The sequence below is a fragment of the Sitodiplosis mosellana genome, unplaced genomic scaffold, assembly GCF_009176505.1.
Source record: "Sitodiplosis mosellana isolate CC-2019 unplaced genomic scaffold, AAFC_SMos_1.0 Smas_scaffold_6226, whole genome shotgun sequence".
Classification (NCBI taxonomy): domain Eukaryota; kingdom Metazoa; phylum Arthropoda; class Insecta; order Diptera; family Cecidomyiidae; genus Sitodiplosis; species Sitodiplosis mosellana.
Window position 1 is genome coordinate 21842562 of NW_022601467.1, and position 18100 is coordinate 21860661.

General features: G+C 35.2%; 3 protein-coding genes across 13 annotated transcripts; 2 read left to right on the forward strand and 1 right to left on the reverse strand.

Annotated features, from left to right (window-relative positions):
- Window positions 1-458: 458 nt before the first annotated feature.
- LOC129578328 (uncharacterized) lies at window positions 459-16323 on the reverse strand. Of its 5 annotated transcripts, none has more exons than XM_055466682.1 (11): window positions 14504-15014; window positions 14103-14326; window positions 7898-8236; window positions 7666-7790; window positions 2127-2224; window positions 1925-2037; window positions 1534-1812; window positions 1164-1404; window positions 965-1077; window positions 797-881; window positions 459-706 (listed from the first exon to the last, which is right to left on the reverse strand). In XM_055466682.1, exons 3-11 carry the CDS (start codon window positions 8072-8074, stop codon window positions 624-626), a joined length of 1314 nt encoding a protein of 437 aa, XP_055322657.1. In that variant the 5' UTR covers window positions 8075-8236; window positions 14103-14326; window positions 14504-15014; the 3' UTR covers window positions 459-623. The 5 variants fall into 5 exon arrangements, with proteins under 5 accessions (XP_055322657.1, XP_055322658.1, XP_055322659.1 ...); XM_055466683.1 differs by lacking the exon at window positions 14504-15014 and adding an exon at window positions 13851-14016 and having other exon boundaries at window positions 14103-14426; XM_055466684.1 differs by lacking the exons at window positions 14103-14326; window positions 14504-15014 and adding an exon at window positions 15041-16323.
- Window positions 2404-7554, forward strand: LOC129578329 (MAP kinase-activated protein kinase 2). Of its 7 annotated transcripts, none has more exons than XM_055466688.1 (8): window positions 2404-2790; window positions 4575-4694; window positions 4782-5154; window positions 5432-5499; window positions 5608-5890; window positions 5967-6177; window positions 6287-6415; window positions 6505-7554. In XM_055466688.1, the coding sequence occupies exons 3-8, from the start codon at window positions 4859-4861 to the stop codon at window positions 6583-6585; spliced, it is 1068 nt and encodes a 355-aa protein (XP_055322663.1). In that variant the 5' UTR covers window positions 2404-2790; window positions 4575-4694; window positions 4782-4858; the 3' UTR covers window positions 6586-7554. The 7 variants fall into 7 exon arrangements, with proteins under 7 accessions (XP_055322663.1, XP_055322662.1, XP_055322666.1 ...); XM_055466687.1 differs by having other exon boundaries at window positions 2407-2790; window positions 4578-4694; XM_055466691.1 differs by having other exon boundaries at window positions 2445-4340.
- A 3-nt stretch (window positions 16324-16326) lies between the features above and the next one.
- LOC129578330 (mediator of RNA polymerase II transcription subunit 24-like) lies at window positions 16327-18100 on the forward strand. The gene is made up of 3 exons (XM_055466694.1): window positions 16327-16873; window positions 16961-17205; window positions 17309-18100. Exons 1-3 carry the CDS (start codon window positions 16739-16741, stop codon window positions 17991-17993), a joined length of 1065 nt encoding a protein of 354 aa, XP_055322669.1. The 5' UTR covers window positions 16327-16738; the 3' UTR covers window positions 17994-18100.

Here is an 18100-nt window from a genome sequence, read left to right on the forward strand (position 1 = left end):
CTCGTTTCTTCAAACGAATCCTAATGAAATAGTTTTTCTGCACTAAAATGGTTTCGGAAAAGACTACACTAGCTATTTAAAAAAAAAGTCTTTGTTGTTTATAATAATAGTCGAACGCGTGTTAATCTGATAAAATCTATTGTAAATAGTTTAAAGTTAAAGATCAAACCAACTGCGATCGATGTGACGCGTGAGAAAAAAAACAAAACATTCAAACTACAATAATATCTCTCTCGCGCACGCACGCACATGCTATGAATAAACGGTAAATATTGCAAACATTGCTATTAAATTTTAGATTTTCTGTGATTTTTATCTCTTTCACTCTTTCTTTGTTCTCCCCTCTTCGCTTCACTCTATCTTTGATAAAGCAATGAAGGCATTTGATTGCGTTTGTTAAATTTTTCTCTCTTTCTCTTACGTGTTGTAATAATGTGTTTCATTCAATTGTTTACTTGTTTCTTTGTTTGTTTGTATGTGTCATTTTTTTGTTCATTTTATTAAATTTTTTGTTCTTGTTCTTTTTTTTAACAGTACAAAACCAATTATTTACTTAAACTCATTTTAGCTAAGTCTACGTGGTATAATAAATTGTTTTTATCACTGTTGCTTGGTTTTGTTCGTCAAACTGACAGATGTTGGTTTTCAGCATTTTGAGACGGGACTATTGTCGGTGCCGCTTTGTTTGTCGACTTCAGCAAAGAACCTGCATTTCAAGTAAAAAGAAATATTGGTATAATAAATGTTGTTCAATGTTCAATTGAAAGAAGACAAACAAAAAAAAACTCTCAAATACCTGTCTCAATGTCACTTTCATTTCGTGAATTCGAGTTTCTTTGACGAACCAAAAATGGTGATGCCGATGGTGATGGCTGTTGATTCTGTAAATTGAAACATGTGCGATATATAGAATTTGGTTGGAAATTCGGCGAAAGACAATAAATTGTATGGTAATAAAGCAGACCTTGTTATTTGTTTGGCAGCAAGTGGCTTTAACACATCCTTCGTCTGTGGTTGGGCAATCCAGAGCACAACCGTCCTGAGAACCATTCACATTCAATGCTGTGGTGATACCATCTAATAGGAATAGAACAAAATATTCGTTAGCATTGATCATTTGTCGGAAATTAAATAAAAAAGAAAACAGAGAAAAAAATTCCTACCGTCGGTATTGAATAAACCTTCAATTTCCAAAAATTCTGGCTGAATGGTGGTTGAGTGAATGCCTTCGTTATGAAAGAATTCTTTGACCTTTTCGGCGATTTTCATATATTCGGATAGATTTCTACATCTAATGTGAGCTGATGCAATGATACGATCACCAGCTAATTGCCACACGTGAAATTCATGAACGGCCAACACACCGTCAACTTTCTCAAGTAGTCGTCTTTGAATGGCATCAACCTATATTAACCAAAAAAAAAAATGTTAGGAAATAAAAATTAAATTGTTGAGTAAATCACCCCAGACTATGCTTGGCCAAATTAAACCTGACGAGATTCATTAAAATACACAATAAAAATTGATAATAACCTGAATATGAGTTGGAACCGTTTGTAAAAGAATCAAAGCGCTTTCGCGCAAAAGTGGCCACACGGAACTTAGAATGAGGATAACAAGCAGAATGGAAAGTGCTGGATCCATGAAGTAACGGTATCTCCATTCGGTGCACCACACAACTAAGGCGCTAATCACAACTATGATACTTCCAAGCGCATCACTGAGCACATGCAAAAATGCACCGCGCATATTCATGTGCGTCGAGTTGTGAGAGTGATTGTGGCCATTCGATTTGCTCGCTTGTTTCTGATCCTGAAACGAAATTTTTTTTGCTTAGAATGTTGTTGCAAATGAAAGAGAGAGAGAGAGAGAGAGAATAAAATGTAAATTTGTTATGTAAGGCAAAAGCCATATAAAGACTTACCCCTTCCGCGTAGACAAATGAATTGTTTTCATTGTCATCAGTGTTTGTCAATTGAGCCAGTTTATTATTCGAACGTGCAATACCGTGTGAATGACCGTGATGTCCACCATGTTCTACATAGACAGATTATACATTGGAAAATAATCGTTAAATTTTCAATAAATATCATTGACATTCAAAACGCGGAGATCAATATTCTTACCATAAAGCAAAACCAATCCAATTAAATTGACTAGAAGCCCGATACAGCCAACGAATAACAATAGCTCTGGCTTGTGAATTGGTTCCTCTTCAATAAATCTGTAGAACGAAACGAGAATGTAAACAACAACGAATGAGAAACTGATTTCAATTCAAACACGTTCAATGTGGTGAATAGCATGAGGTATGACATAATAATTCACCATGGCCGTTGGTTGATGTGGTGTTGTGAATTTTCAACTCAACACTCATAGCTACACTGTCAAATGTGACACATTTCGAGTTTGATTTTATCTGGTAACAAACTTCACATCAGTTCAACATTGGAAAAACAACAAGCAACATCGTGAACAGATAAGAGATCATACCTCAATCGTCATAATATGTTGCCTAAGCTTTTTTCTATTTGAAAAAAAAAAAAAAAAAAAAATATTGTTCGAACTTTTTGTAAATAGTTTCATTTGAAGCGACGTCAAATTTTCTCTGTGTGTTTTTGTGTTTTTCGTCGTTCACTTCGTTGGAAAAAATTCAAGTTTCAGTTTCTATTTTTTAAATATTTTGACATAACATATTTTCCAATTGGAATCATCGTTCATTGCGGATATATTTTTTATATAAATTTGTTTGTCTTCTTTTTTGTCAACACTAACTTGTTGCAAGATAAGGTTGGATTATATTTTTACCCTCACTCAACTCTTTTTTTTTTCTTCAACTTTTCTATTCATAAAATTTTCAATGATGAATAGTTTAAATGGTTGTGTATGTGCAGTTATTATTATTATGACTTTTTTTCTGCCTTCTCCTCTTTAATTATTGGTGTAAATATGCGTGAGTGTAGTTGCAAATGTATGCGAATGACTTGACTAGCGGCATGCGATAAATATATATATATTCATGAACAAACAACAACAACGCCAAAGAAGTAGGAACAAAAAAAATACACACACCGATTATAATGAATTGATATAAGCCGCGCAGCGTTACGGATATTAAATGAAACGAACATAAAACGAAACAATTGGTGTGTGTGTGTGTGTGTGTTTGAGTGTGTGAACGGATTTTCAAAAAAAAGCATAAGCTTGGAATAAGGATCGAATGTATTGGCCACCGCAGTGGAATTAGCAGAAGGAGAAAAAAACACAACACAAACAAGTGATTCAATTAAATCCGTTGCAATTGCTGCATGGAGACAAAAAAATATTATCATTTTCAATAACTAAATACGTTTTAACAGATTACAATCGGTTTCGATATACCCAACTAAATGTGAGCAATTATTTTGTAATTTCTACGAAAATTGCAAACCAGTCGGTGCAACAAGCATTCTCATCAAAGCAAAAATAGAATTGTGTGTTGTTGTTGTCGTTGGTTTGTTTCTCTCTCCTTTAATTCTTGTGTGTTTTGAATTTATGATTGATGTGTGTATGTTTTTTTTTTTCAAAACTTGAATCAGTATGCATTTCAGTTTGGGTCAATTAAACTCATTTTCTTATGATAATCTCAATACTTCATTCGACCAAGTTTAATTTTATTTCTTTCATGTTTTTTTTTCTTGCTAAAATGCACAACAATTTCGAAATCAACTGAATTTGATAGGGTGATGTATTAGTCATAGATTTTTTTTTTGCACTGGGGAATTTCCGAATGATTATCAAACCGAGCATAACACATATAAGAAAAGTGCAAAACGATTGAGACAAACAAATCTGGCAATAAGAGAGTAGAATTAGAAATATGCTCGATTTGAGAATTAGACGCCAAAAATATAAGTTGTGTATAAATTTGAATGACTATTTCGGCAACGTGCCGCCCAACGCAATCACGTCAATGATCAAACATGATTTTTGTCAGTCATTTGTGATAAAAACGTAACTTTTTCATGGCTCTCATTGAAGGCAATATCATTCAAGCAAACTCATAGATAGTCCATATGTTACGAATGTCATAACGTCTCTTTTCGTGTTTTTTTTTTACCTCGTCTCATTCTTGGTAATGATACGTCATCGACCTATGTATGTATACATATGCGCAACAGTGATTATATACATATGTGCGTGTGTGTGTGTGTGTGTGTGTGTGATTGTATTTATTTGAATAACTTACGAAGAATGGTTATGAAAAATGTCTTGTCAATCGAATTGAGTAACTAAACCCAACCGTTTCATTCGCATGGTGTTTGGTTGAAACGTGTCGCGCGCGCCGCAAGATTGTTGTGGTAAATCGATTTTCGTTTTTAATTAGCATTCATTGCAACAACGTCTCTATCTCAGTGTTCATATATTGTAAATATTCAATAGCAAATGTTACATTTATGCATGTCGATGGAAAATTCGCGCGTTTTCTTTTTTTGTCTGTACCAAAATGTGAATAAATAATGAGACCGCATTGCATCTCTTGTTGGCATATGAACTAATCGTATTCCAATGACAACAATCTTTCCATATTTAAGCAGCATTTTCAAATACAAAATCAACAGCGATAAAATCGTGTGAGAGTGTTCAACGAGACAGTAATAAAATAATTCGGCGCAGCCAATCGCAATTTTACTTCCTGCTTTTTTGACATACAGGTATTATATAAACGTTTGCTTGTTATTTTAACGGTATAATGGGTTTAATTGTGATGTTGTAAATGACCTAAATTCAATTTAAAAAAGGAACACATCGTCGTCGTCATCATCTTCACATCTGGAATTCATACACCACACAAACACTCACATACACGGAAAGCGCAATGCAATCAACTACAGCGAGAGATTCAACGCGACAACCAAAATCGTCTCCAATCACAGAAGCATATGAAATTTCGAATACCGTCCTCGGTCTTGGTATCAACGGTAAGGTAGTTCAATGTACCAACCGAACAACGGGCCAAAAGTACGCGCTCAAAGTACTGCACGATAATCCAAAGGCAAGACGTGAAGTTGATTTGCATTGGGCAGCGAGCGGATGTCGCCATATTGTCAATATCGTTGATGTATTCGAAAATTCCTACAGTGGCAAAGCATGTTTACTAGTTGTTATGGAATGGTGAGTGCAAATCAATTTTATATATTGGGAGGAAAAAAAAAACGAAACACGAATTAAATGGATCGGTCAATATTTCTTAGTCATTGCGGACAGAAAAGGAAAAGAACTTGAAAAAAAAACATCGTATGATGATGATCTGCTAATTTTTTCCTAAATTGAATACATTTGAGTGTGTCAACCGTATTTTTTTTTTCGCACATCTCATCGTGCATAAAAATAGATAGAAACGAATAATAGGGAGTTGTTGTTGTTGTTGTTGTTGTTATTATTTTTACAGTATGGAAGGTGGCGAATTATTCCAGCGAATTCAAGATCGCCAAGACGAAGGACCCTTCACTGAACGAGGTAATCCAACTTATTCTATTATACTAGTATCAATTTTTATTCTCATACTAATAAAAAAAACTTTTTTTATCTTTTTCATGTTGTGTCGTTGTGTCTCCCACTGTACAGAGGCAGCTCAAATTATGCATGAAATTTGCGTGGCTGTGAAATACTTGCACGATTTAAACATTGCACATCGCGATTTAAAACCGGAGAATCTGCTTTATACATCACCAGCAGTGAATGCTGTTTTAAAATTGACTGATTTTGGCTTTGCCAAAGAGACATTCACAAAAGATACATTGCAAACACCATGCTATACACCGTATTACGTTGCGCCCGAAGTGCTTGGTCCCGAAAAATATGACAAAAGCTGTGATATTTGGTCACTTGGTGTTATTATGTACATTCTGTATGTGTTACATCCGCTATGCCAAAAATAGAGTCTTATCTGATTGTGACATTCCATTTTGCTTATTCGTCCACAGATTATGCGGTTTTCCACCATTTTATAGTAATCATGGATTGGCCATTTCACCCGGCATGAAAAAACGTATTCGTTTGGGCCAATTTGACTTCCCGAATCCAGAGTGGCAAAATGTGAGCGATCAAGCGAAAAAGCTGATACAAGGAATGCTTAATGTTGATCCAACCAAACGGCTGAGCATCGATCAAGTCATGAAAAATCAATGGATCGCTGTGAGTAACATGCATTTTTTTTCTATTCTTCCCAGCACAAGAGTGTTCATTAACTAAACTAATTCTTTTATTGATTTTGCCTTTGACTCATGAACTTTGTTCATTTCAGCAATACACGGCCGTGCCACAAACACCATTGCACACTGGACGCGTTTTGCGAGAGGGCGAAGACATTTGGCCTGAAGTTCAAGAGGAAATGACCCGCTCGTTGGCCACCATGCGAGTCGACTATGATCAGGTACAGTTCATTCTACCAAATACCGCATCGATTTTGCACCTTTTTCAACAGGGCCTTTAATAATCTTTGTTTCTTCTCAATTCTTCCAGATGCACATCAAGGCATTGGACAATTCAAACAATCCATTACTCAACAAGCGTCGCAAACGTGCCGAAGAGCAGACAAAATGAACAATACAATAGAAAAAACTACATAGATTTTAAGCCCTCCATTCTCTTCTAGCTTGACACTAAAAGTACTTAAGACTAAACGAAAAAAAAAATTGTCATGATTCTTTAACGTAGACGATGAGTTCAATCCAAAATTTATAACAACAACAAAACTACATCTTATGAAATGCTTAAAAAATGTGTCAAACAAATAAACTGATAGGACAGAAGCAGTTTTTTTAAAATTGGAAAAAGTACAGTGTACGTGTAAATTTGTATTACGATGTTATAATTGTTAGCTTAAATGCATTTTATTTGGGTCGAGATTAGGAAGCGACTTTACATTGTGATTCAATATATTTTTTTTTGGTTTGGAGAAAGACAAAAAAAAACGAGCAAAATTTTCCGACGACACAAACTCGTTCGAAAATGTTCAATATACATATACATAAGTTTCGCAAAGGAAAGAAAAGTAGGAAAAAAAATGTCACAAAATTTCGAACACAAACGCTATAATGCATTCGTTAATTCTCACAACAATATTCCGAATTTCGTTTTAGCAACGACACGAAATGGAATTTTGGAAATTACAAGTGTTTTTTTCTAGTAAAACCATCAAGAGAAATAATAAATGAAAGACAAAGATATATAGTAAATAGGATTGACTTACAAAACAACAAACTTATAACTATTCCATATGTTCTTGTTCTTCTTTTTTTTGTAATCGATTTGAAAAAAAAAATTATGTGTAAGGTATTTAATCACGAAAGAAATTTTGGTTGTCTCTTTTTGTGCGGAGATATATGGATACAGTTTCTTGAAAACATTATGAAACCACTTCATACCAATGTAATCGTTAAGAAAGTGTATATTTAATTCAATTGTCAACAAAAATTTGTTATTTGCGCGTTTGAATGAGATGTGAATATAATTGAAAAAAAATAAAATAAAAAATGACGAACAAATTGCAATTAATGCAATAACATTATAGCTCTTTGTGTAGCATTTTCTCTTTCACGTGTGCTCAATCGTTTTCCCTTTGTGTGTCAATCGTTTCAAGTGACGAATAAAGTAGATAACAGTGCATTTCCAATAAATTACCTTTTACACGCTTCGATTGTGATGCTAAAGCATAAAGCTACTAAGAATACGGCATTCACTAGAGCGCCCAACACCTCGGCACGAGCCCATCCGAATGTATTTTTGGACCATTTCTTTGGTGACATCTACATTAGTTCAACGAAAAATGAAAACAAAACACAAATGCTTAGCACCATTTTTCTTTTGTTTTAATATCCAGAGCAACGGTAAATGAATCGCTCGGATTATTTACCTTTACAGATAAAAACGATATGACCAGCGCCGCTATATCACCCAGCATGTGAAAACTATCTGCCACTAATGCCATTGAATTTGTTACATAGCCGACTATGATTTCCACAAAGAAAAAAAATCCAGTCAACACCATCATGGTGAGAAGGCGACATTTTTTCCCTGAAAATCGACCCATTTTGTTGAACGAATTGTTTGTATTTGTTGTTGTTGCTGCTGCTGCTGCTGCTGTCGTCCTCTTGTTCTAGTAATGTAGTCACTGTGTTGTGAAATCGTTCTATTCAATCACAATCGATCAATGTCGCTCATTAAAATTTATGTCTATTTGTTCGTCAAGTGTCTGAAATGAGATTTAAAAAAGAATATGATTTGTTAATGAGATAAAAGAGAATATGCTCGTCTCGTGCTTGTCTATGTGGACTTTTTGTTTAACAACAGATGAGTTGATAAATAAAAACCATTTAAATTCAGTCTGTTTTTGTTGCGGATAATAATTCGATGTACTTAGTTTTACCGCGATTTTTCTGCAATGACAATGATTGATTTTGTGTTACAATTCAGAAAAAAAATACGTTTTTGTTGTTGATACGTAGTGTTGGCCGTTGAGCCAACATTATTGATACGACCCGAAACACTGTTTATTTGCTCAATTTTTGCATATTGATTTCTGTGCACGCCATTTGAAATCATTTCGTTCGACATTTTAGATCGAAGTTTTTGGAGCATACATCAATGATGACAATAGATTTAAACTAGTATGCATCGTTTTTCGGTGATTTTGTATGGCATTAGACTCACTTGATTTGCACACATATCATTTTCAATGAGCATTCGAATGTTTAATATTTGCAATAAACGCTTTGAATACTTAATCACCATCGAAATGATATATATATATATTCGTTGTTCCATTTAAAGAATGTGCTTAGCAATCATTTTAAATGTTGGCTTTTGCATTCGAATCTGTTCTCCATTCAAGTGAATAGCATTTAAAGAGAGCGGTACAAATGGGCAAGTAAACAACTTATCATGCGGTGTATTTTTGTCGATTGGACGCTGTGTGAAACACTTGTTGATAGACACCAAACACTTTGTCGCTTATCACCATGTGTTAGTTGATCAAAGTATGCATAAATTGTTCCACAATTTAATATAATTCTATTGACTAGATCGAGAGGAGAGTAAGTTCATCTGACTTTGTTATGCCTAGTGGCGAAGCGTTACGAGTACGCGTAGTACTACGTTCACTAATTCCCTAAACGTAGTGGTTCGTAGTGGTACGCGTAGTCGTAACGCTTCGCCACTATGTTGTTATGAAAGAGAAGAGTAAGTTTCTTTCGACTCAAAAATGGTTAAAGGCGAGTATGTTCATTTTTGGCGGGTCCTCGCGGTTTTCCATGGTTTCCGCGGAACTGATAAGAGATAACAACTTGGTGTCTTCGGCAAAGTTGTAGCACTCGAGGTCTTCTATAACATTGCTGAAGTCAGTTATCTCTTATCTTTTATCAGTTCGGCGAAAAGCGCGAAAAATGATAAGAAAAAAAAAGTTCTATATAAAATTTGCTTTTTTATGTGCGCGATTTGCGCGCAACTGATAAGAGATAAGAGATAGATGTCTTCAGCAATGTTATAGAAGACCTCGAGTACTACAACTTTGCAGAAGACACCATGTTGTTATCTCCTATCAGTTGCGCAAAAACCGTGAAGACCGCAGAGTCTAGACGGTACTACAACATACTCTACTTTAACGCCAACAGAATCATCAGGAAACATACTATCCTCTTTCAAAATATATTAGAATTTTTTCACATACTCTCCTCTCGATCTAGTCATTAGAATTATCCAATTTTTGTTGTTGTTGGGCCGAAGAAAAAAAAGTACCAAAGCCTCTAATTTGGTTGATTAGCAACTTAGGGATTATTCCATTGACAGCATGTTTTCTACAAATATGCAGAAACCACTTCGTTGCTGTTTCGGAGGCTGGCTAACTCTTCGAAAGTAACACTCAACTGTATGTTGATCCCAAAGTTTGCCTTTGGCATAGGATTATATGAGCCTACGGAATCAATTGAATCGAAAAAGTTCTGTGGTCAAAATGATATCGTTAGATATTACTTAGGTCGATGACTCAGATAATTCAGCGAATGGATCACAGGTGTTTAACGCGTATTCCCTACAACTCACAGAACAAACACTCACTATGTTTCTAATGAAATGTCGATGAATGATTCCATAACTGTTATTCAAAGTGTCAAGTGATTGTATGCAAAGAATTTCTCGCAGAACTTCAAGCAACAAACAATGCATTGATTGCGTAAGCATCTGGTTTTGATAAACGAGAAAGATCTCAATGGATAGATGCATTAAATGAGCAATAGAAAAAAGTTTTAGAATTAATCATGTGACCTTAGGAAGCGAGAAAATCGATTTGTTGAGCGAATAAACGGTTGTTGCTGCACTTGTGTTTTCGTTATTCTGAATCCACATAATGAATCGTGCCTAAAGCAATTGCATGTGCTTGTTTGTTGCACGAATTTCTCCTCTGTTTATCCTTGAACTCGCTGGGAAAATGCGTAATTTGTTCGTAAAATGCAGCCGAATAAAAGTCGTAAATTTCTACGAATTTAAATCTGCGAAAACGAAGGAAAGGAAGAAAAAATAGAGAACGAGAAAGAAAGAAAAATACTTCGCAGAACACGATAGAGAGTGCATTTAAATAGTTTTGTATCGGTTTTATTTGGTTTGAAATTGATTCGCTCCATCTTCATGGTGTGATTAATTAAAATTATTGTTTTGCATTTGTTCTCGGCGGTGGAGAACTTTAATTGGGGTGATTTTGAGACATTTTATTTGCGTGTTATTGCATACGCAATGTGTTGAAACGACCGTCTAAAATGGCCTATATTTAAGTCAATTAAAATAAATTGTGGTGGAATTCGAAATATACTACCATTGCAAGTGTGGCTGCGGAAAATAAAAATACATAACTAAACAGAAATTGATTAAATTGAATGGTGTGAAATAAAGTATATTGCAACTGTACACCAAGCTTCCATTCGAATCGATTAATTCACCTTGATCATAAAACAACAACGAAAAATTGCATGCATTTTATGTTAATGTTTAAAATTGATGCGAAATCATTTGATTGCATTATTTTGAATTTCATTACAAAGTCCAGCTGGATAAAATGCTTGCCGCGTGTGCTATCAAAGTACTTTCACAACAACAAAGCGGGAGCGAGAAAAAACCCGACATTTTTACACATATTTTTATATATATAAATGCAATGACTCACAAGCAAATGCCAGCAGCAAACGTATATATTTAGGTCTGTGATGTGGCTGACAAGCGATATATGAATGGATTTTAATTATTGTCTTTTCAAAAGAATTCTATTCTTGTGTCTTTTTTCTGGCATTTCAAAATTGGTTACTTATTGAGTTTTGACCTCATTGTTTGTACTGTGTATGGATCGGATTGAATCGGTTCCAAGATTCAGTGATATTTATTTGTTTGTTCAATTTGTTAGTCACGTTGAATTTGTGTACTGTTTGATGACACACACATAAAAATGGAATAATTTCAATGGTCGGGTTACTTAGAAATGGCCAAAATCAACCATACAAATCAATGTTCGACCAAACAAACACGATATCATTCGGTTTTTTGGAAATTGATTGATTTTAGTTTGAGCGACACGAGTCACTGCATTCCCAACGAAAACCATGGGGTCGAACAAAGTTCGTGACGGCAAATAATCTCTGTTATTGGCAACATTCGAACGGAACGATCACACTTTTTTTCGGGAGGTCAATGCACCGAAGCAGCGCTTGAAAGAGAGAGAGAGAGAAAAAAAAACAATAAAAAATAACATGAAATTTGCGGTCATAAATATCTCATTTCCTTAAAATTCCCTCTCAACCAAAATCGGTCGCTGCTTCCACAAATGTCAATCGTGGGTTTCACCGATTGTAAATGACGAATAGCAAACCAGATTTCTCTATTGTGAGTGTTTGTGCTCGCTTCTTTTTTTTAAAAACACTTATCAACTGCAAATATCACATTGAAGATAGAACACAAACCGTTTTCACTCTCTCTATTTGTGTGAGTCTCAGTCCGCGCTGTTAAGCGACAATTAACGTATTTAACTCGTTTTATTCATTCAAAACATTTTAATTAAAATTTTACAGTGTAGGGCACGCAAACCGACTATTTCAACACAGTATAGATGCATGCACAAACAAACTGTAAATAGATGAGATAGTGAGTTCAGACGAAAAATGCAAAAGAAGTACGCCCGAACATACAAACATACACACACAAGCGGCAAATGACGAAAAGCAAAAAGGAAATAAAATGAAAAATCAAATCAATGATTTGTGTAATGTGCACACAGAGGCATTTAACTGCTGACTAATTGAAATCATATGGAATTTCATTCGATTCCAGTAAATGCAACCGCAAATCGAGACCGGGTGAATGTTTTTCTTCATTGTTTTCCATTTTGAAAGCCACTCTCGGCACATATCAAATCATAAATGAATAATATAACGACAACAAAAAGTCAAATAAACAAACAGTTTCAAGAGAGTGGTCGGTCTTTTCCCTAAGTCGAGGCTTTTCATACCACATACTTATTCTTTTTTTATCGACAATGTATCTACAATAACACTCCAAATAAAATATTATTGATATATCAACTGTGTATAGACATATAGTACGTGAAATGATTTGTGACTGAGTGCCGAGATTCAACTGCGCATCTTGAAATGTGGCCTATACGAAGCGGTGATGCATATTAATTGATGAACAATTCTGTGTTCTTGTCGTCGTCGTCGTCGTCATCGTCGTTGTATGCATATTGTTTTTTTTTGTCTTATTCCATATCCTTTGTTACAATCACTGTTCCCTCATACACTTGGCTTCATTCTATCAGTTCAATTTGTAGCGTTTGTATGGGACCTTTGCTAGGTACTATCTACATATTCTCGTTCTCTCGTTTCTCGCATATTACAATCAGAAAAGAAAAACATTTACAGAAAATGAAATGTATGTGTGTGTTGTGTGTCTGCTAAATTATTTGCCTCATTATGCAGTTGGCATACCACATTTGTGTATGAGCTGTTCGGATGGTTGATACTATTGTCTTGGCATCGGTCGCATGCAGGTAAAAGGCATATGGCCATAAACTCGAAACGGTTATTAATATTCTATGAACTTTAGATTGGCCCAAAATCGGTAAGCCAAGAAGTCTTCGTTGTTGCTATATTGTTGTTGTTATGCAGATAGCAAACATTGAGTACATTTCTAGAGAAACAATTGCAATCGAGACAAACACACACATCCAAAAGTGAAAGTCTACAAAAAAAATTGATGAGGCAAAGTTTACCGTCGTAATCTTTGAGTTGAATTTCACGTGAGTCGAATTCTTGATCGGTTGTTTGGTTATTATTTTTTGCTGTTCCTGTGCCGATAACGGTCATTTATTAACCTAGACCACGGTCATACTTAACATTCGTGTGACTAATTGGTAACTCCATGAGGCGAACCATAAACGCGATGTGTCACGTAAAACAGCGACCGGGCATTGAAAAAAAGCGTATCGTATCTATTTTGCATCGCTAAGAAGACCGCTTTATCTACAATTTATATGCTTGGATCGGCGAAAATAATTGACGAGTTGCGATGAATAATAAATGTTATTCCACGATTGATTGCGTTGCATAATTTCGTTTTAACAATGGTTTCAGTCATTGAATGCCCATTTCGTTATCTCTCTCTCTCTCTCTCTTTCTCTCTGTGTATGTTTTTCTGTTTTTTTCTGTCCATTTTCAAATACAACATCAATAAATGGAATCGGTTGTGACGTGCATACAAATCAAATTATACAATTAACAAAAACAAAAATCAAACATTAAATTTCCAAGAAATTATTATGTTCGTTTGCTTACTTGTTCGGTTGTCTTTTCTTTCATTTTTTTTTTCATCGAATCATTTGAACCGGGCAATGAAACAAACAGAGCGGCAATTTCAGTTCAGACGAGAGAAAAAAAAACAACACACGCAGACACATATCACATTTTTCGGAGAAAACGATGATGTGTTGCCGATCGACGGCTGCACGGATACATGTTATTATCAATAGTGGCAAAACATCGACCATAAAGTAATCAATAAATTGATGATTACACGATTACACCTACCAAAATGTATGTACCCGTGTTGTATCTCACACAGAATTCAGCACACGTTAGATAAAGGTTGTATTTTACGAAGCTTATCGCTTAAAGTCATGTGTCAAAGTGGCTAATTAAATTGTGCGTACAAAAAAAAAGCTTTGAACACCGGGTTTTTCGATTTTGTAGCACAGGCATTTGGAAGCGATAACAAACCACAAACGAACTAAAACGGAGCATTGGGGCCAATGCTGAAATACACAAAAAAAATAACTGTGTAACTAAACCACCGATGTTGTACATAACGTGCGAATTCAATTCACATTTCGTTCGATATGAGCATGACCACGTGCGAAAGACAGACGAATAAAAAAACAACAGAAGAAAGAAAAAAACCGTAATATGCCTCGAATAAAGTCAATGCTTACAGCCAAATGTAACGCGACGAATGATAATTGTACAACAATGAGATTTTATTGACAATAGGTTTGTGTTTCTCTTTCTTCGTTTCATTTACTTATTTTGATAATGAAATCAGATGTGTGCGAATATATTTGCGTCCTTGCATATCAACGCCCAATTTTTTTTTTCGGTCTTGATTTATGGATGTACACTCTTTTCATAATAGTAACAAAAGTAATGACGATACAATTGATTAATTTTGCAATCACAATACGAATTTCATTATGGAATTTTATCATTTTCGTTGAAGATTCGCGGTCGGGGAGATAAGAACGCATTTGAAATGAATGCACGAATGATAAACGAATGCAAGTGTTGAAAAGAAAATGCTTTTTTTTTTAACAAAACATTTGAAGTATTTCATGGTTCACAACAATAGGTTAGTTCGATTGTGGTAATAGTAGACAATTTAGAGAATAAAATGGTTTAAAGTTCGTCTGTTTGTGTGTAGCATGACTTTATCTAAAATACTAATGAACGACAGAATGGAATATAGAACTCACATTTTGAAAACAACAAAACGAAATTCGTTGATGACGAATGGTCAATTTTCCTGCTTCACTCTATCCCAAACACATACATACACACTGCACCACAGCAGTGTTTGTATGCAAATACACTTTGTAATCACAAGAAAACAATTAAAGATGCTTAACGAGAAAAGCGAAAAATAAACACACACGCACGAGAGGCGAATGAACAAAATAATGAACTGCACTTTCGTGTTTTTTTTTTTCAATGAATAAATTCCGTTTATTGTTTTCTTTTCGTTTTATTTAAACTAATTTTCGTTTTTGATCAAATGCAATTTAATGCTGGCGAATTTTTTTTTCTATTGTTCTCGTTCACTTTCGGTTCCAAAACGGGTACACACGCGAAATAAAAAATCGAAGGGAAATCCCGAGAAAAATCAACGACAAAAACAAAACATCAAAGAAATTATAACCAAAACAAAAACAAAAGAGAGAAAAATAATGATATTCTTTTGACAGCACAGATCATCTCTTTCTCTGTGTGCTGTTTTTATTTTAAATCTTATATATGTATGAATTTTTCACTACACCAAAATGAACATTTCTACTTTTGTTCGGATATCGAAATCCCTTTTTGAAAATCGTACAAACGAATCGGTCACTTTTATCAGGTCAGTAATTCTTTTTTTTTTGTTCTGTCAGGAAAATTCACTAGCACATGTACGTAAAAGTCTATATACATATATGTATCACAAAATTAAAACTGTTTGGCAATCACACTGTGGCATGGTTGAAGTGTGGAAACGTTCTTTCGAATTTTCAATCACTGTCCCTCTGAGTGTCGAAAAATGTTTCGTGTGTTGTTTGTATGTAAACGATTTGCACGGTATATCGGTTCTGTTTTCTAATTGCCTTTTTCCACTTGACGACTACTCGGTTAATACAATGTTACAATGTGGAAGAGTACATACGATGCCTCAATATTTAACACACTGCCTCTCTATGTGTGTATGTACAGGGAATGAAATTATTCGTATCAAAGGACCAACTTCACGGCAGTTCAAACGCTGCACTGTGTTTTTTTTTGTTTGTTTCTCTCCTCTTCTTTCTCTCTATCGGTCTTCTTCTCTTTTATCAAATTTCAAATTGACAGCTGTCGCACTGTTCCAAACGCCAGCCAATTCCGTGTACGCGTCACTGCTCACATTTTTATAAGTAGGCTATCTCATACCTCCCGCTTTACAGTTGGATGCATAATCGAATTTTTATTCCATCGGCTCATTGAACAACAAATGATCAGCTCACTGAAACACACAAACAAAGGGACACTCAAACGAGCATTGACAGTTCACCGTGTGTGTACTAAACAACCGAAAAGTGTTGTACTAAGTTGAGGATGCATTCTTGACAGTGTATGTTTAAGAGCACCAGCCATAATGGAAAATTCATTATAACAACATTTAGCTTTCAAACCTGTCAAAGCGATGCAAATCTTGTTTTGCGACGTATTTGAGCACTGCCGGGTGAACGATACAAATTTGTTTCCAGCATTATTATTACAGTGATGATAAATCAAAGTTCAAATAGTGTTTGCTATTTTTTGTGTTTGATGTCAGTTTTTTGAAGATTTTCCCACACACACACACATTCGTTTCGTAGAGAGAGTTTGTGGTTTGTTTGTCGGGGAGTTATTCAACTCTATTTGTTAGACGGTATATCAACACCGGAATGCCTAGCATAAGAAGTTCATCATCCACAATGGCTTTGGACAATGCGAATAAATCGAGTTTAATCAACACAACACTATTACGAGCGTGGCGAGAACGATGGGATAATTTTCAATGGGGTACATACATTAAATCGGTAAGCTATCACAAATTGACCGTTGCTCAAGAAAGGCCATAAACCAGCCAAAATAATACCAACAACAAAAAAACTTGATCTTCTCAGGTGCTACCGAAGGGTGTATCGGGCGATGCATTCGACTTGGCCGACAATATTATCCAGCAGGCGGTTATCGGTTCCGATGCCAATAAATTGGTTCTATCATATCTTCGTCACTCGTTATGTTCACGGCAAATTTCTCATTCGTCGGTCATCATGCGAATCGCCAAATTTGACGGCTTTGATCGACCATATTGTTTGATTGCTCTGTTGGATTTCGTTGATTCGATCATGAATGGAGTGACCTGTCGGTAGGCAAAAATCGCACCACATGTTCTAAAGAACATTCATTTGATTCCAATTGATTTATTACATGAATGTAACACGTGTGTATACATTTTATCAAATTTTCAGAACGATAAAAGAGGAAACCAGCTTACCGGGTGCTCTATTTGATCTGTTGTACTGGTTGACACAAGTATTTTCTACTGTTTTGGAAGCACAATTCTCCAGCGATTTCACCTCAACGCAACACCAGCAAATTTTAAATATTCTCAAGAAATTACTCGATAAAATTGTGGCCAATCAATTCATAGTGGCAAATATTTTTGTTGCAAAGCGAGATAACGTTGAATTATTCAAGAAATTGCAAGAAAAATCGATTATCATAAAAAATAATATGAACAATCAAAAATGTGCGGCATTGACGAACGCTAAACCGATCGAAACACTGCTCATGAAATTGATTTTAGTGAAACTGGACGGTGAAGTGCTTGTGCAAAATAATTCACTGCTTGTTGAAGACATTGAGACGATAACATACTGTTTACAACCATATATTGCGGTCAATGTACTCTTGCATCCAAATTGCAGCACAAATAATTACGCATCACATTTACAAATGATTCAACAGCTGAAAAACTATCCCATGTGGCGTGTGTATAGCGAATTGATTCGATCGGCACTGATTTCACTGCACAATGTGAGCAACGAGAATGATATCAGCAGAGAGTCAATGTGGTATGCATTTACTTTCATTCGCGTGCCACACATCATAAAGCAGTTGAATTCGATAAGTGGTAAGTCATCATTGAAGTAGGGATATGTTGGTGCGTACAGCCAATTCAGACGATTTTCATCATCGTCTTCCATTCAAAGTTTTTTTCAAATCCATTTCCCATTGAAGATCGAATTCAAAGATCAATC

Bases quoted from the DNA above. Each gene is read 5' to 3' on its own strand.
- LOC129578329 (XM_055466688.1), top strand. From the start codon at position 4,859: ATGCAATCAACTACAGCGAGAGATTCAACGCGACAACCAAAATCGTCT. The intron at 5,891-5,966 runs GTATGTGTTACA...ATTCGTCCACAG, and splicing joins GGTGTTATTATGTACATTCT to ATTATGCGGTTTTCCACCAT. The intron at 6,416-6,504 runs GTACAGTTCATT...CAATTCTTCCAG, and splicing joins TGCGAGTCGACTATGATCAG to ATGCACATCAAGGCATTGGA.
- LOC129578330 (XM_055466694.1), top strand. From the start codon at position 16,739: ATGCCTAGCATAAGAAGTTCATCATCCACAATGGCTTTGGACAATGCG. The intron at 16,874-16,960 runs GTAAGCTATCAC...TGATCTTCTCAG, and splicing joins GGGGTACATACATTAAATCG to GTGCTACCGAAGGGTGTATC. The intron at 17,206-17,308 runs GTAGGCAAAAAT...TCAAATTTTCAG, and splicing joins ATGAATGGAGTGACCTGTCG to AACGATAAAAGAGGAAACCA.
- LOC129578328 (XM_055466684.1), bottom strand. From the start codon at position 8,074: ATGGGTCGATTTTCAGGGAAAAAATGTCGCCTTCTCACCATGATGGTG. The intron at 2,038-2,126 runs GTAAGAATATTG...CTGTCTATGTAG, and splicing joins TGGATTGGTTTTGCTTTATG to AACATGGTGGACATCACGGT. The intron at 882-964 runs GTCTGCTTTATT...TTCAATTTACAG, and splicing joins GCTGCCAAACAAATAACAAG to AATCAACAGCCATCACCATC.